Source organism: Cololabis saira, chromosome 9 (assembly GCF_033807715.1).
Source record: "Cololabis saira isolate AMF1-May2022 chromosome 9, fColSai1.1, whole genome shotgun sequence".
Lineage (NCBI taxonomy): Eukaryota > Metazoa > Chordata > Actinopteri > Beloniformes > Belonidae > Cololabis > Cololabis saira.
In genome coordinates this window covers 16,385,507-16,402,907 of record NC_084595.1, presented here as the reverse complement: position 1 = coordinate 16,402,907, position 17,401 = coordinate 16,385,507, and the positions used below count along the sequence as shown (strand labels likewise).

Genomic DNA, 17,401 nt, shown 5'->3' with positions numbered 1-17,401 from the left:
TTGTAAATTCCCTGTAGGTGTGAGTTTGAGTGTGAGTGTGTCTGGTTTTCTGTATATCTATGTGGCTCTGTGATGGACTGGTGATCTGTCCAGGGTGTAACCCCTGCCTCTTCCCCTGAAATTGGCTGGATAGGCTCCAGCAGACCCCCGTGACCCTGCAAAGGATAAAGCAGGTATAGAAAAATGGATGGTAAACATGTAAGCTGATATTGTACAATGTGTTTTTTTTTTTTTTTTGTATATTTAGTTTTAAGGACAACTTGCATTTACTTAATTATTATTATTTCTTTATTTGGTATGGACATCACAATTACATAGGACAAACCAAATGCACTGTTTGAGTGTTTTAGCATACATGCTAATTTGCAACACTTGTCCACAGGAGGCTTTTAAAAAAGTACAGACAATAAAATATACAATAAAATTAGAGGATGACATAAGATATAAAGCAAAGACAACATTCAAGAGCAGAACCAGACCTGACCTATTCATGTAGGCACTGTTGTTTAGATTTGAGCCATAGTTTGAGTCCTCTGTTGAAAATATTGCCACGCGTTTCCAATTTTAAATTAGTCGGTAATGAATTCAAGAGTTTTGCACCCTTCACAGAAAAGACAGACTCACCAAAAGAGGTCTTATACTTTGGGATACGACAATCACCATTGGTGATAAAAGGGGACTTTTATTTAACGAAGACTTTTATTTCTTATTTATATATTTTTTGTAATAATGAGAAAATGTATGTGATCTATTTCATTATTTATATAATATCACGAAAACCAGACCGTTTATAGGAAATGCATGGATGGATGTTATTGGTGCAGGTCTTGACATGGCCACTGGAGGGCAGCAAAGTCGGTGTTTGCGTTTATTGGGACGTGAAGAAGAACACTTCCTGTCACATTTGTTGTACAAGCAGCCAACATGTCAGCGTCCATGAGAATCCTTCTCCGGCGACTAACCAGTGTTTCCCGCAGAAATATAACCTCCAACCCCGCCGGACGGTCGTGTCGACCGGACTGCTGCTGGAGAACCTCGTGCTGCCGTTGTTTCAGTGATACAGGCGGAGAGAGAAGCGCACACTTCGGCTTCGAGACGGTGCCCGAGTCGGAGAAGGCGCAGAGAGGTGAGTGGCAGCCGCAGCGAACTGCGTTGGAAAAACCTGCAATTTAAAGAGTTCACAGCTTCTCCGCCGTCAACACAACTCAAATGACGGATTATGACACGCACTTAGTTTCTCGTGACTCTGGTGCACATTTCGGCTTAAGTGTGCTATATTTTGTACGCGTTTAAACTCGTTGTAGGTGATTTTTTAATGTTTGGTTATAATCAGGTGGGAGTGTCGTCGCCATACGTTTGCATGCCTGGTTGTATGTAGACTTGTAGGTCTCCAGACCACTTTTCTGTGGTCTTGGTCTTGTCTCGGGTCTCTGGGTCTCACCAGGACTCGGATCATTGAGATGTCATTGCAAACCAAGGTGACAGAATCTTGTGATCACCAGTTCTTCCTCTTGTTAATGTACAGTTCTGTAAACTATTTGTGTGAATGAATGAATGAATGAATGAATTAATTAATTGTTTATTTATGTGTCATACACCTCTAAGGTGCCCAGCCTATAAGGGTTTACAAGACACAGATACACTACGCCAGCAAACAAACATCAGCCGTGTACAAACAAAAGCACAAAATTATAAATTCCACTTATACAGATCAGATACTTTCTCAATTTTCATATAATTTGTCCTTTCTCTGTTTCCATGCTCTCTTTATAAAAGTTGCTATAGAGAAAACCTCTTTAAAAAAAAAAACATTCCAATTTAGCATCATCCTCAGTCCAAAACAACTCAGGTTTACAATCTTGCATTTTCTGAAATAAAAACTTCCTGGCTTCATCATATAATGGACAATAAAACAAAAAATGAAGTTCATCCTCAACAACATTTAAATCACAAACACTACATAATCTTTCCTCTTCAGGAACAGAGTTACCTGTTTCTATAGCCAGAGGGAGAATCCCAGTTCGCAATTGAGCACATAATGATCTTTTTGATCTATCCAGGGGTAAAGTCGCATAAGGTTCAGGACAATAAATATTCTTCATCAACCGGTAAGTTCTAAGTTTCGGTTTATGCCAGATGTCATTGGCCCATTTTTCTTTATACTCAGAGAATAACATACGCTTCACATACTGAATATTACACCGCTGACCATTTGTAAAAATATGTTGTAGATCAGTTTCACTAAAGATAGCATTTATTCCCTGACACCAAGGATAGTTATATAGTATGGTATAGTATTTTGCATTTGATGTAATGTTTTGGTGCATCTGCATGTGTCTGTATTTAATTACAGTATTGTTTTTATAACGGCCTTATTTGACTAAAAATATGGCATCATTGGCTCTTGCATATCCTTATGATTGATTAAGCATTAGGTCCATGCCATTTCAGTGATGTTGATATACGGTGTAATCTGGCTACTATAATGGGAAATAATGCAATTTAAAGTTGATAATTCTGTGTATCTTTTAATATTTAAAATGCATGTTTCATCTCCAAATTAAGTCCAATTTAAATCAGTCAAATTTACTATTCATTACTTTTCTGAGGTGGAGGGGGGTGTTGGAGGCTGGTTATTCTGCTAGAGGACTTTGGGACTAGTTAGTAGTCATGTCAATCCTTAAAAGCACTCGAGTCAATCCTCCAATAATGTAGAAATAGCGGTAGTGCAGTCGCCACACATATCTGATCTCAGCTGATGGATGAAAACATTTATAGTGAGTTCAACATCATCATCCACTTCTCTGTGTTATTGTGCTGCAATTGAATACAACCTCATATGGAAACTAGCTGAACCAGGATGGTGCTGATGTTCTACAACTCACGCAGGATCAGGAAATAACTAGGTTTCTGTTCTCGGTGTTGAGCTGAACTGGTCTTGGTCTCAGTTTAGCTGGTCTTGACTACAAGTCTACTTCTATGAAAGCCGAATTAAAGTGTCATACTGCACCATTGGTCTCATTTTCCTATGTAAGCTTACCGGTACTTCAGATCAAATCAAACTTTATTTATATAGCACTTTTCATACAATAATAACACACAGTGCTTTTACATAATAAAATCAACATTTAACATAGAAAAACTCACACACTCATGGTTAAAAACACACATCTGGTCATTTTCACACACATCCTCAGTTTAATATCCACACAGCACACATACCCCCCCCCCCCCCCTAGACATTAAAACATAATCATGATCATAAATAAATATAATAAATAAATAAATCCCTGGCTTGATGCTGAGGTGAGGAATGATATCTTGGGGATCTATCCACACCAGGTGCCCCCACATTTACAACTATCTGCTGGAGTGCTTTCTCCCAGTTAGCATTGTTTAAGGACTGGACAAACACATCAACTATGGATTCTGCATACATCTGTAAACATCTCTCTTTCAGTCTATAAGGTGTTTGAGAATGTGGCGCAGAAGTACGACGTCATGAATGACACCATGAGCCTGGGGATCCATCGACTGTGGAAGGACATGCTGCTGCACGTCATGCACCCCCAGCCGGGTGCCCGGCTCCTGGATGTGGCCGGTGGAACAGGTAAAGCAGATGTGTGCACCTTTTAATCGCACTAAACATTGCGCTGTCATCACTAGGGGTGGGTATTGGGAAGGACCTCACGATACGATACGCATCACGATACTTGAGCCACGATACGATACACATTGCGATATCCCGATTATGCGATAATCCGATTATTATATTCTACATAGTTCACCGAAAAATTTAAAAATGCATTTTTAAATTTTTTTTTGCATCTTAAAATCCAAGTTGTATATATGTACATCAGATGATAGTGATGGATCTTAAAATCTGAGTTGCATGTTCATCAGATTATAGTGACAATTCATGGGACAAACTGAGTCAAAACAATGTTTTATTATAACTATACAAGCTAAAGTTACAACTTATTTGTATATGTTTTTCATATTATTTACATCATATGAAATTAACATTAAATTTTGTATGAGGTTGCTTTAATTATGTGGCAAATGATAATAAACACAAGAAAGATGGGTACTAAAACCAAGGACAGGCACAGTGATCAGTCAGTATAGATATAAATCCATAAATAAATAAACCTCTGTCCATTATTTTTAATTTTTTAAGGACAGGCAATTGTGTTATATAAAAAATAAATTATAAAAAGAAATAAAACCTGAGCTCAGTGCAGGGCCCTCCCAGGGTTGGTAGAGAGTGGCAATGCCCAGGACTGTCACTTAGGTAGGAGCACTGGGTGATATAATGGGAAAAAAATCGGGGATAAAAAAAAAAAAATCGATATTCAAATTTTGTATATCGATATTGAATCGGCTGGAAAAGTATCGCGATATATTGCCATATCGATATTTTTGCCCACCCCTAGTCATCACATCTGGATCTGTACTGTGATGCTCCTCCTCTGCAGGTGATATTGCTTTCCGTTTCCTGGACTACGTTCGTTCACAGCAGCAGAGGCAGAAGCGGCGGGCGGCTCGGTCCAGCCAGACGCCGTCGTGGCAGGATATTTCAGAGAGCTACCCCGCCGAGGACACGCCCCACGAGTCCAGGGCGGTGGTCTGTGACATCAACAAGGAGATGCTGAAGGTGGGCAAGCAGAGAGCCGACGGCGCGGGTGTCACCGCCGGTGAGCTCCACTTTCCTTCGAGAACATTCAGGCAGGCGTGAGCCTTTAAAACGTTTCAATGAGCATCAGTTGGGATGCATTTAACTATCTAATGTAACAGGCACATTCTAGGGATTCAGACAAAACAGGTAGTGGTGTTGATCTGCAAGGACAAAGTGCTCCAAGCGACACAGAGGAGGCGTCTGATCTTGTGCTGCAGGACTGTCGTGGGTGGTGGGGGATGCAGAGGAGCTGCCCTTTGACGATGACCAGTTTGATGTTTACACCATCGCCTTCGGCATTCGGAACGTCACTCACATTGATCAGGTAATGCACACGCACACCACTGGGCAAAGGTTTAGCCCAATCATGGGTCTGTGTGTGTCCAAACTCTCTGGAAAGACAGGATACCAACAAAGGAAATCTCTGAGCAATAAAAGAAGTAAATGGATATTGAAATGAAAGAATGAGAACTTGAGAAGATAAATAACATGAAAAATGATGACTAAACTTTTCCAGGGACAGTCTCCCTGAAAGGGTTAAGTCTGTGCCCTTAACTTTAAATCAATTTGTTCTGAACATTGGGAGGCTTTATTTTGTGGATGTTTGTTTTAACTTGAACAATGTGGGTTTTTTGGAGGCTAATGCCGATTTTTGAGAGATGGACAATAATCTCTCAAATTGGTTGATTTACCTCTAACAGTATGTGTGTTTTTTTTTTTGAAATTCTCTTTTTATTTAGAACAGCAGTATTCCAACTTACACATTTATGCATTCAATCTTTAAACTTAAATGATTCTGTCCCTACTACTGTCCCGACATTTTTTATGAACAGTAATTGAAAACACTAACAGAAAAATAAAAAATAAAAAATAAAGAAAATAAAAAATAAAAACCAGGGAGCGCACCCATGTTTACAGTCATTACATCACATAAAAAAATAGTTCACATGAAATCGGATGTGATTGGTTTCACATACTCAGTCCATTTGGACCAGATCTTATAAAAGTTTTCTTTCTCAACCTTGAGGGAGGAAGAGATCTTCTCCATAACATAGATCTCGTAGATGATCCCAATCCAGTCGTCGATAGTGGGGGGTTCTACTTTCAACCATTTCCTTGTAAGACATTTCTTACTGGCTGCCAACAGTATAGTCAGCAGTTTTTTGTCTTTTCCATTCCACGTTTCGAACCTTATGTCTCCCAAAAATAACGTTTCACAATTCAAAGGCATGGTTACATTAAAAATATTCTCCACATGCATCTGTATCTCCTTCCAAAAAGGTCTTATAACTTGGCAGTCCCAAAAAATATGGAAGTGGTTAGCTCCCTGAGACCCACATAGTCTCCAACAGGCATCCCCGCTGCCCTGATATCGTTTTTGAATGGGTGTGATAAAAAATCTGGTAATACTTTTCCAACAGAACTCCCTCCAAGTATTTGACCCAGTTGAGATCCATTGTAGTTGGCATATTCTTTCCCAGCTTTCCTGTGTGATTATTACCCCTATTTCCTTTTCCCATTTGCTTTTTATATAATCTGTATCATCTTGTTTGGAAAGTTGTATGGTCTTATATAATTTGGAGATAATTTTATTACTTGATTCAGACTTAATTAATGATAAAAAGACCCCCATGAACCCTGATTCATCGATTCCTAACCCCTCTTTGATGTTTTTGTCAAAGTAGTGTCTCACTTGTAGGTATCTAAAGAAATCCTCTCTTCCCAGACCATGATCCTTTTGAAGGGTTTCAAAACTTTGAAATGCCCCCTTATGGACAAATGAATAATAGGTAGTTAGGTCTTTTGTAATCCATGTTTTAAATCTACTGTCAGTTTTATTTGGCGCAAAGTCTGTATCATAGGCACACCACCTCATTATTTTAGATGTGTTTTGTGCTCTGGAAATTTGAACTATTTCCTTCCAGGACATGAGGATGGTGCTTGTCAAAGAGTCTTCTGGAATGTCCAGCTCTCTTTGGAGTTTGTAGTCACTTAGTAAAGCTGTTATTGGGATTCCCCTTATCATCGTTCCTTCTATTTCCTTCCAGGCTGCCGTATATGTTGGTGAGCAAAGACAGATTAAAGGTCTAAGTTGGGCTGCATGATAGTAATCCTGCAAGCAGGGAAGACCCATTCCCCCCTTTTCTTTTCTTAATTGCAGTGTTTTAAATTTGATTCTGGCCCTTTTTCCTTGCCACAGATATCTCGCTATTAGTCTGTCCCATTCTAGAAACTGCTTAGCTGGTATTTTAACTGGCAGACACTGAAAAAGGTACAACATCCTTGGTAGAATGTTCATCCTGATTGATTCTATCCGGGAGCTTAAACTTAAAAAGGGAATAACATTCCATCTTTGTAAATCTGTTTTAATTTTTGAATTAAGTATGTCGTAGTTGATGCTATATAATCTTGTTAAATCTCTAGGTAACAAAACACCCAAGTATTTAATGGACTCAGTGTCCCATTTCCAATTATATTTGGTTTTAATTGAGGCTGGGGGATCATAGTTAAACGTCAATACTTGGGTCTTTTTGATGTTAATTTTATAACCCGAAACCAAACCATATTCCTCTAGCAATTTCATCAGTTTTGGGAGCGTCTGAGTGGGCTGTGTTATGCTTATTAACAGATCATCAGCAAATAGGGCCAGTTTTTGCTCTCCAGATGTCATTGTTACTCCCTTTATATCGGTCCTCTGCCTAATTAATTGACTCATGGGTTCTATAAATAAGGCGAAGAGGAGCGGCGACATACAACACCCTTGTCTTGTTCCTCTCTCCAGAATGAATGTACTGGTTAGGTTTCCATTGAGTTTAATTCTAGCTGTTGGTTTGTTATAAAGTTCTGCAAGAGTGTCAATTATAGTTGTATGGAAGCCAAATTTTGCAAGTACCTTATAGAGAAATGACCAAATGACTGAGTCAAAAGCCTTTTGAGCGTCCAAACTCAATAACATTGTCTCCTGTCCTTGTTGTGCGATTTGTCTCATAACATGCAGTGTCTTCCTGATGTTATCTTGTGTCTGTCTTTGTCTGACAAAGCCGGTTTGGTCATTATGTATTAATTCTGGTAATATCAATTCTATTCGCTTAGACAGTATGGAGGTGAATAATTTATAGTCGTTGTTTAGGAGACTTACAGGACGGTAATTCCCACAATCTAATTTGTCTTTCCCTTCCTTAGGTATGACCGAGATCATTGCCTCCCTCCACGACGGAGGGGCATTTTTATTTTCCAACACCCAATTGAATGTTTGTAATAATATTGGAATTAATTGATCCTGCATTGTTTTATACCATTCCGTGGGAAAGCCATCTGTCCCCGGAGACTTCCCCCCTTTCATTCTACTAATTGCCGACTGGATTTCTTCTTTTGTTATTTTTGATATTAATTTTTCATTTTGTTCATCTGTGATCTTTGGAAGCTTTATCTGGGTCAGTAAGGCATCGATCTGACTGTCATTGCCCTTCTGCGGTTGTGAATATAATGATTTATAATAGATTTGGAAACATTGTTGTATTCTCTCTGGATTTGTTTCTATTTCATTCGTTTCTGAGTTTCTTAGTTTATGTATAGTTCTGTCCGCCTGCTGTTTTCTTAACCTATATGATAACAGTTTCAGTGATTTCCCACCCGTCTCATAGTATCGTTGTTTCGTAAAAAGAAGCTTTTTTTGAATTTCCTGCGTATTTATTTCATCGATTTCTTTTTTGAACTTATTTATCTCACATTTGTCATCGTCTTTGAGAGATTTTGCATGTTCTTTCTGTAGTCTCTTCAAGTCTTCTTCTAATGTTTTGAGTTTTTGTTCTCTAATTCTCTTCTCGTATGAGGAGATGGCTATTATTTTGCCCCGCAGCACCGCTTTTAATGCATCCCAGAGAATGGACGGGGTCACCTCTCCATTATCATTATTTTCCAAATACAGATTAATTTCGGTTTTTAGTTTATCTTTAATAGACAATCTATCTTTATCTTTAATTTATTCAAAATGTTTGAGTTCAGTCTCCAGAGAGTGGATCTCTTAGTATTATTCAAATGTATTCTCATAGTAACAGGGCCATGATCTGAGATAGTAGTGGGTCCTATTTCACAATTGTCCACCCTAAAAAGATCTCCTTTAAGCATAAACAGGTAGTCGATGCGTGAGTAAACATTGTGTGCGTATGAGTAGTGTGAGTAGTCACGGCTCGTCGGATTTATCTCTCTCCACACGTCCACAATCCCCACTTCACGCATCCAAATATTGAATCTTTTGCTAATATTTTTTGCGTCAGATTTCCCGTTTGATGAGTCTATTTTTGGATTCAATCGGATGTTAAAGTCTCCCCCACATATTAAGATTCCTTGACTTTTTGTTGTCATCAAATCCACCACATGCTTATAAAATGACCAGTCGCTTCCTGGTGGCACATACACATTAAAAAGACTTATCAAAACACCATCTATTCTCCCTGTAACCATGACAAATCTACCCTCTTTATCCTTATGCTCTGATATGTGTTCATAATTTACAGTATTGGATATCAGAGTCGCCACCCCTCTCCGCCTCCCCGACCCATGAGAAGAAAAGTAAACATGTTTAAATCCTGATTTATTCAATTTAGCATGTTCGGAGTCGTCGAGGTGCGTCTCCTGCAAGAGAGCTACTTGGATTTTATCTTTCTTCAGTTTTGATAAGATCTTTCCCCTTTTGACTGGATTGAGTACTCCATTTATATTAAATGATGTTATTTTTAAAGACCTATTTTGCATCTATGTAATGTCCCCCTCCCTCCCTCCCATAAACCTGGTGCGCTTCCCTCTCCCTGCGAGAACCGGCAGGGGATGAACAATTAACATATTAAAAAACAACAAACTGAACTGAACTTGTCCATGTGACTCCCTATGTAGGGGTCTGTTAACCTGACCCTGTTGGGCCCCCCGAGGAGGCTCCGAAGGGAAAGTCTCCCTCCTCAGTCCGGAGGAAGAGGCCCTTGTCCGCATCCGTCGCACGTCGGAGAGAAAAAAAAGAAAAAAAAAAAAAATAGGTTGGCCCCGTGAGAACCAGTCTATTCAATGGTGAAAATCCACCACTTGGTACAGTCGCAATATATTCCAAGAGATCTCACCAACGTTAATCCGTCATCTTCAGGCCGTGGGTTAATCCTTAGGTCCCGGAGGACGGTGCTGTTCTCCTGAAGGCCCGCAGCTTCTCCTTGTAACTCTGCTCCTGCTCCGCTGCGCCTTTCTTTGATCTCCGCTCCGCTCTGCTCCAGGTCAGACTCTGCACCCGCTCCATCAGCGTCTCCGGGGTTGTGGTGGCTGTCACGGAGTATCCTCTCCTCACTAGATCCTTTGCAGCTTCTTCCACCGTCTCGTAGGTTCTGGTTCCATCGTCGTGTCTCACGCGCAGCCTGGCCGGGAAGAGGGTCTGGAATTGAACCTTTTTTTCTTTCAACACTCTGCGGATCTCTGTGTAATCCCTTCGTCTCTTGAGTATTAAAGGTGGATAATCGTGATCCAAGTTTATATGACTTTCTTGCCAGTCAAACCCCTTCCTCTGCCAAGCCTTGCGGAGTAATGAGTCCTTTGTTTTAAAGCTTAGAAACTTTATCACTATGGAGCGGGGCGGCGCGCCCGCCGGCGGCTGCGGTCCCAGGGACCGGTGCGCCCTCTCGATCTGCAGGTCGGTGTCGGCAGGTAGTTCGAGACCTTCACGGAGTAGTTTATCCACAAACACGGCCATCGTGGCCGAATCCTTCTCGGATCCCTCCGGGACCCCATAGATCCTTATGTTCTCACGTCTGGAGCGACTTTCCAAATCCAGCAACTTGTCCTCCAGTTTGGTATGCAGCGTCAGCATCGCTGTGACAACTTCTTCTGTGTTCTGGATCCTTTCTTCGGCTTTCTCAATTCGGCTTTCCACCTCATCCAACCTGGTATTCACCTTTACAATTTCTTCTCTTATTGTCTCCAATTGTTCTTTGTTTTCTTGGCGAAACCCTCTTATTTCTTGCAGAATTGATTCCAAGTCAGCCATTTCTCCGCCCGACCACGTTCTTGGTTAGCTTGAATCCGTTAGCTAATTGCTGCTGCGTTCCGTCTTTCTCCCTCACCTGCCTTCAGACGACGTTTACTGCTCCAAGTGGGGATATAATATTCCCCCTCCCTTTTGTACACGTTTCAAGGGATGATTTAGTTGGTTTGCATGGGGATATTTCTCTAATTTCTCTGGTTCAACCGGGAGCCCTCACACTATGCGGCCATCCTGATGGTGTTCCGACCGGAAGTCCCCCAGTATGTGTGTTTTATGTTTACATCTTTACAAAGAGATTGGAAAAGCATTTTACATTTTGATGAAACAAGTCGGAGCTGCCGAAGACTTTTCCACAATTTATTCTCCACGTATATATTTTTTAAATAAACATTTTTATTTCCTGGAAATGATTATTTTTCTTGAATTTTATCCAATTGTATGTTGTTCTCTCTCTCTCCTTCCCTGAGAGAAGTTGGTCTAATCTGATAGGATTCTGCGCCGACTCAAGTCTGTTCTATTTCCACCAAAATCCCCCAGTTGAACTAGAAAGACGTTTGAGAAATCTGTGTTTTTATGACCAAATCAGAGTAAAGGATGTTTTGTGAGACAGTTATCCCAAAGTTTTGATGTGAAATGAGAGCTGCACTTTAATCAGAGCAGAGGTTGGATCCTGGTGGATTTGAGAGGGTTTATCACGTTGGGTTTCACACAACGTGATCATCTGCTCCCATCATTATGTTCATAAACACTTCCACCTGTGTTACAGCACTATTTGCTGTGTGCAGAACTCGTTTTAACATTTGTGTCATGGCTCCTCACAGTTGATATGTTTTTGACAAATTCCCTGTCCGTCCATTTACAGTCATTCCTGATTAAATCGGTGCAGTTTTTTCCTCTATTTCTTGCTTCAACGATCTGATTTATTAAATCTTTTGGGGGGGCTTGTTCCCAAAGTCCAAACGTTCTTACTTTTCATTAATGTGAAATCTGGCAAAGCAAGTTCACAACTGAAGAGTGTTTTTGTCTGTCCTCTCTCTCTCTGTGACGTGTAACCGGTGACTGTATGCATTCCCTCCCTTAGGCGCTGCAGGAAGCTCGGCGGGTCCTGAAACCGGGCGGCAGGTTCATGTGCTTAGAGTTCAGCAAAGTGACCAACCCGCTACTTGCCAGGTGAGAATCTGGAGCCGAACAGGATCAGAACACCAGCTTTTATTTTCTACAGATGTGTTTGGTCCAGCTCCCGCAACAGACGGGTATGAAATAATACAACGTCATGGATCTTAATCTGATCTGTCGCTGTAAAGCCTGCGACGGCTTAATTTATTGTTGTTTTGATCACCAAACTCATTAGGTAATCATTAAAACATCAATAAGTTGTCTTGATATTTTATTTCCAGTTTCACTTTTGCATCAGGGATTATTGCAGTATTCATGAATACGCTGTGATGGAGGAGGATGAAGGGTGTGTGTTGTATCTCAGATAGACATGAACTTCAGTTTCAGCAAAAAAGAAACAAAAACCTTGTTGATCAACTTTTAAAACTCTTCTTCTTTTCGTCTTTTGCTTTGCAGCCTTTACGACGCTTACAGCTTCCAGGTGATCCCAGTTCTGGGAGAGGTGATTGCCGGAGACTGGAAGTCCTATCAGTATTTGGTGGAGAGCATCCGCAAGTTCCCCAACCAGGTGAGATGCATTTCTTCCTCTCTTCTTCTTTCTTTTCCCCTCGTCGCTGCTCTCGGGATATTATTCACTGGCGATTCCTAATTCAGATGTGTTGTTTAGCTCGTAGGTAGTTTTCTTGTTTTAACCGTGTTGTCCAGAGGCATGTCGGGCCTTGCTTTCAGACAGATGTTCGGGCGTTTTGCTACCAGCGGTTGTGTTTCTGTTTTCACTTCAACTTAAAGGATATTAAATGTCGGTTCCGTGTAAAAACTGCAAATACTGTAATCTTTGAACTGGTACAACGTTGACTTTCCAGTACAATTAGTTGCAAGTGTCCCAGACGAGCAGTTAAACCGGGCCGGTGTCCGCCTGTCTGGTGTCACGCCGAGAAGTGCATCGCCATTGTCCTGGGTGTGAGGGGTCTGCAGAGAGTGATCTTAAGTGTGTGATATTTGAGTGATGAGCAGTTGGCAACGGGACAGATGGATGTGAAAATCCACTTTGGGAACTTTAGAAAGCCTGTACCACCTCCTCGTCCAGCAGAGCGATGTGCTTGAGTGAATTCTGCATCTACGGATAGAGCAGCTGGTGTAGCTGTGTGTTCTGGGCAGATCCAGGACTCGGTCAGGGCTCAGAGATGTAACAATGAACTGATGAACTCTGTTTTGTTGACTGCGGACTGACGGTTCCACAGACCAAAGTTAACAGAGGATGTGGCAAACAGTTGTACCACGGGACATCACAGGTTTAGTGGTAGTTCATAAAGTATTTCCACTCCCCTGTAGTACAGGACTGTCTCAGAAAATTAGAATATTGTGATAAAGTTCTTTATGTTCTGTAATGCAATTTAAAAAAAAAAAAACTTACATTCTGGATTCATTACAAATCAACTGAAATATTGCAAGCCTTTTATTATTTTAATTTGCTGATTATGGTTTACAGTTTAAGATTAAGATTCCCAGAATATTCTAATTTTTTGAGATGGGATATGTTAGTTTTCTTAAGCTGTAAGCCATAATCAGCAATATTAAAATAATAAAAGGCTTGCAATATTTCAGTTGATTTGTAATGAATCCAGAATGTATGACATTTTTGCATTACAGAAAATAAAGGACTTTATCACAATATTCTAGTTTTCTGAGACAGTCCTGTATATGTGGGACCCGACGGAGTTAGCCAAGCCTGACCAGCAGTCTCAAGCTTTGTGCAGACGAAATCAGTACAGTCTCAATACCATTCCTTCAACGCAGGGTACTATCAAAGCCCTTTTCCACCAAAGCGATTCCAGGGCTGGTTCTGGGCCGGTGCCGAGTTTGGAACCGGGCTTTCTGTTTCCACTGACAAAGAACTGGCTCCAGGTCAGAGGAACCAGTTCCAAGGTTGCAGCAACTCTTTGCTGGGCTAGAGGAAAGAACCGCTTACGTTAGCGGAGGGGGCGGAGTTATTAAGACCAACGGCAACAGCAAGACTTGTTGTTGCGTCATGCAAACGCAGTGGCGTACCGGTTTGGTGGAAAAGGGGTTTTAGAGAGAGTCCCAAGGAGTGGCAGGTCACCTCTGCTCGGTGGACTCGCAGGTCTTTGCCCTCCGCGGTGGCAACAGCAACGCTGATGCTTTGGCACATGCGTGCGCTGAAGTACCTGAAGTGGCCCAGCTGCGACCAGCAGGCTGATTGCAACTCACCTGAACCGACTGATGACTCGCTAATGACATCCGTGCTTGTTCTGCCAAAGTTAAGCAACTTATCTCCTACTGAGGACGGGATTCTCCTCTTAAATCTTAAGATAGATAGATATACTTGATTTATGCCAAGCTGGGAAATTGTAGTGTAGCGGCAGCATTACACACAGTGACGGTGGACAACATAAAGGATTGACTGATTGACTGTACAAAATAAAATATCAAGAGATAATTAAAGCTGCAAGCAGCGATGAACGGGCCCTCGCACTCATGGCCACCGCCCCCCATAAGCATATCAGAAATGACCCCACCCACGACTCTCTATGTCAAACCATTCAAAAGTTATAGCAGAAAATAGGGACAACCAATCAGAAGAAGGGGCGGGGCTAATTTTCACCAATTATTGTCAAGGACTCAATACCGAGTCCCATGACGCCACCCACGACTCTATGTCAAACCATTCAAAAGTTATGGCAGAGAAAAGTATTCTAGGGGGCGCTGTCGAGCCGTTAGGCCACGCCCATTAATGCAAACCATGAAATATCAAATTTATCGTCAGACCTGGCTTGCGTGCAAAATTTGGTGACTTTTGGGCAGAGATGGACAGAGTACTCGACCCCAGTACTTGAGTAAAAGTATAAATACTACTGGTCAAAATTTACTCCGTTACAAGTAAAAGTAGCTCAGTCAAAATATTACTTGAGTAAGAGTAGAAAAGTACTTGCTTTTAAATTTACTTTAAGTAAGAGTAAGAGTACATTTCTTATTTTCCACATCAATAAATTACTATATTTTTTTCTAAATTAATTTAAGGATCTTTTAACTCTTGTTTCTGAGAATTAACTCTTTGAAACCAGCTGCACTGATGTGTTGCTTTTAGAACCACAATGTAATATAAAACCTGCAGAAACACCAAAAACAAATCAAATGAATGGGATCATAAGAGGACAGCAGATGATGCAGAGTTTATTAACAATCATGAACTGAAACCAAATCAACCTGCACCATCCAACTAAGTCTGGATCCCCCTGAAAGACCACTGCTTTACAAAAAACTACATCTCTGCTTTGCGCAGACTACTTTGGGGGTATCGTTTTGAGGAGGCTTGACGTATTTCCGCTTTACGTACATCCCAGTGGAGAGCGTGCACTGTGATAGGTCTCCTCCTTTGACAAAAACAGCTTGTGTCCAATAGGATTTTAGGGAAGAAGAAAAAAGAGCAGAACTGAAAGTAACGAGTACTTTTCAGCCTTCCTAGAAATGTACTCGAGTAAAAGTAAAAATTTTTGTCTTGGAAATGTATTCAAGTAAGAGTAATAAGTACCAAAGAAATCTAATACTCAAGTAAAGTACAAATCCTCTGGATATGTACTTAAGTACAGTACTCAAGTAAATTTACTCCGTTACTGTCCACCACTGCTTTTGGGGCACGTTTAGGGGGGCAAAAAGGCCCTCCTTTCGTCAGAAGAAAGAAAGAAAAAATTCCTACAGATACAATAGGGCATTCGCACTGTAAGTCCTCGGGCAAGGAGCTGGTTGTCCTCCAACCTGAAGGTTGCTGGATCGATCCCGTCCTGGACAGGATGGCAAAGTGCATTCTTTCCCATTTAGAGCTAAATTAAAAATCTCACACTACATGACAAATACTACTGCAACCAAATCAACATTACTGCTCATGACTTACCGCCAGGGGTTAATTTGTGCCGGATCCTGCCGGAACAAGATCCGGCACCTCTCGATTTTGGCCTCCCTGCGTTCCGGGACTTATTTGGGCAGATCCGGCACCTCTCGTATATATAGGCTATAAAACAATAATAATATAAAAAAAATTTTTTTTAATGTATAAAAAATAATAATATGCATAAATTCATTTACAGAACAAATCCCAAGCATTTCATGTTGTTTATAAAGATTTAACGTCATTTGAAAGAGTCGGAGATTTGTTGATGCTATGAAAAGATGGGCCAGCAAACCACGCCCCCGACCAAAAAAACTTTGGAAATTTGGATCTGGGGAGCAAGCAGCGAGCAACGCAAACATGTCAAAAAGACAGTTGAATTTACTGTCTTTTTCAAAAAGAAGGAAGAGTTGCATGATTCTTCAAAACGAATCAGCAAGCGGCGATGAGGGCAGCCAGCTGCAGCACAATCAATGTCACATACACATCAATGGATTTGTGTCGGTTGCTGTTGATTGTGTTCTCACTACAAATAAAAAAACGGGCTGAAGCCCCCCCAAATTTGATCTCAGCCCCCCCAAAATTAAGAGGACATTTTTCCCTTTCCAACGATACCAATATTGTGTTTGTACAATTTAAAACGGCGTTATTTTGGGGCTGATGCAGCCGCATCTCTCTGCCTGCCGTCACTGCACTGTGTCCAGCAATGTCCCGCCCACAGCACCATCTGATTGGTTACACACAGAGACAGGCACGGGAAACAGCCAATCAGCGGTGAAGGCTGTGCACGCGCTGTGCTCACACACAAACAGAGGAGCGGAGAATATTAGTTATTAATTATTCAGTTATTAGTTTAGCCGGGTAGAGAAGCTCCGGAGAGGATATGTTTCCAAGGTAAGTTAAGGCAGCAGACACCCTATTATTGTTATTCTAGCTTTCCAAAGTGCACCAGATTGATGCATTTAAATGCATTATGCTCAAAAAAATTCGGGGGGGGGGGCGGTCCCCCCCCCGGAACCCCCCCCCCCGGTACCCCCTCGATGTTCCGGGACCTCTTCATGTACAAATTAAGCACTGCTTACCGCCCAATCTTCATATGAAGCAAGTGCAGCATGTATTCAAACTGGAATTTAAAGAGTTATCATCGCCCTAACTGTCCTCAAACATCCGCGATCAGCAGCTCCTTCCTCACACCTCTGCTCCGTCTCTGCAGGAGGACTTCAGAGACATGATCGAGGACGCGGGATTCTACTGCGTTCAGTACCACAACCTGACCGGAGGGGTGGTGGCGCTGCACTCGGGCTTCAAGCTGTGAGGAGTCCTGCAGAACCCAACCCTGAACCAGACCGGCTCCGGGTTTCTCTGGGAGGATGAGCCGGGACCAAAGACTGTGATATCTGACACGACGCTGCACTCCACATCTGGACGACTCCACATCTGTCCACCCCAAAACCATCCTCCCTGTATCTGTCGATAAATAAGCTGTAATAGACATTTTGGATAAAATAAAAACCTGCAAAAACCCATTTGTGTGGATTATTTTCAAATGCAAAAAAATGAAACACAACACAAGGTGACTTACTTGAATAAAACTGTATATTTTACAGATCTTTGTACACTTTAATTACAAAACTGTATGGTGCTAAATTTTTAAAATCAGTTTTTTGGTCAGAGAAGATTTAAT

At 41.3% G+C, this 17,401-nt stretch overlaps 1 protein-coding gene across 1 annotated transcript; it reads left to right on the top strand.

The window, feature by feature from the left end:
• The first annotated feature begins 909 nt into the window (after positions 1-909).
• On the top strand, positions 910-17,236 carry coq5 (coenzyme Q5, methyltransferase). Its single transcript, XM_061729877.1, has 7 exons — positions 910-1,126; positions 3,461-3,610; positions 4,479-4,697; positions 4,897-5,003; positions 11,779-11,867; positions 12,270-12,381; positions 16,931-17,236. Exons 1-7 carry the CDS (start codon positions 925-927, stop codon positions 17,030-17,032), a joined length of 981 nt encoding a protein of 326 aa, XP_061585861.1. The 5' UTR covers positions 910-924; the 3' UTR covers positions 17,033-17,236.
• Positions 17,237-17,401: the final 165 nt, after the last annotated feature.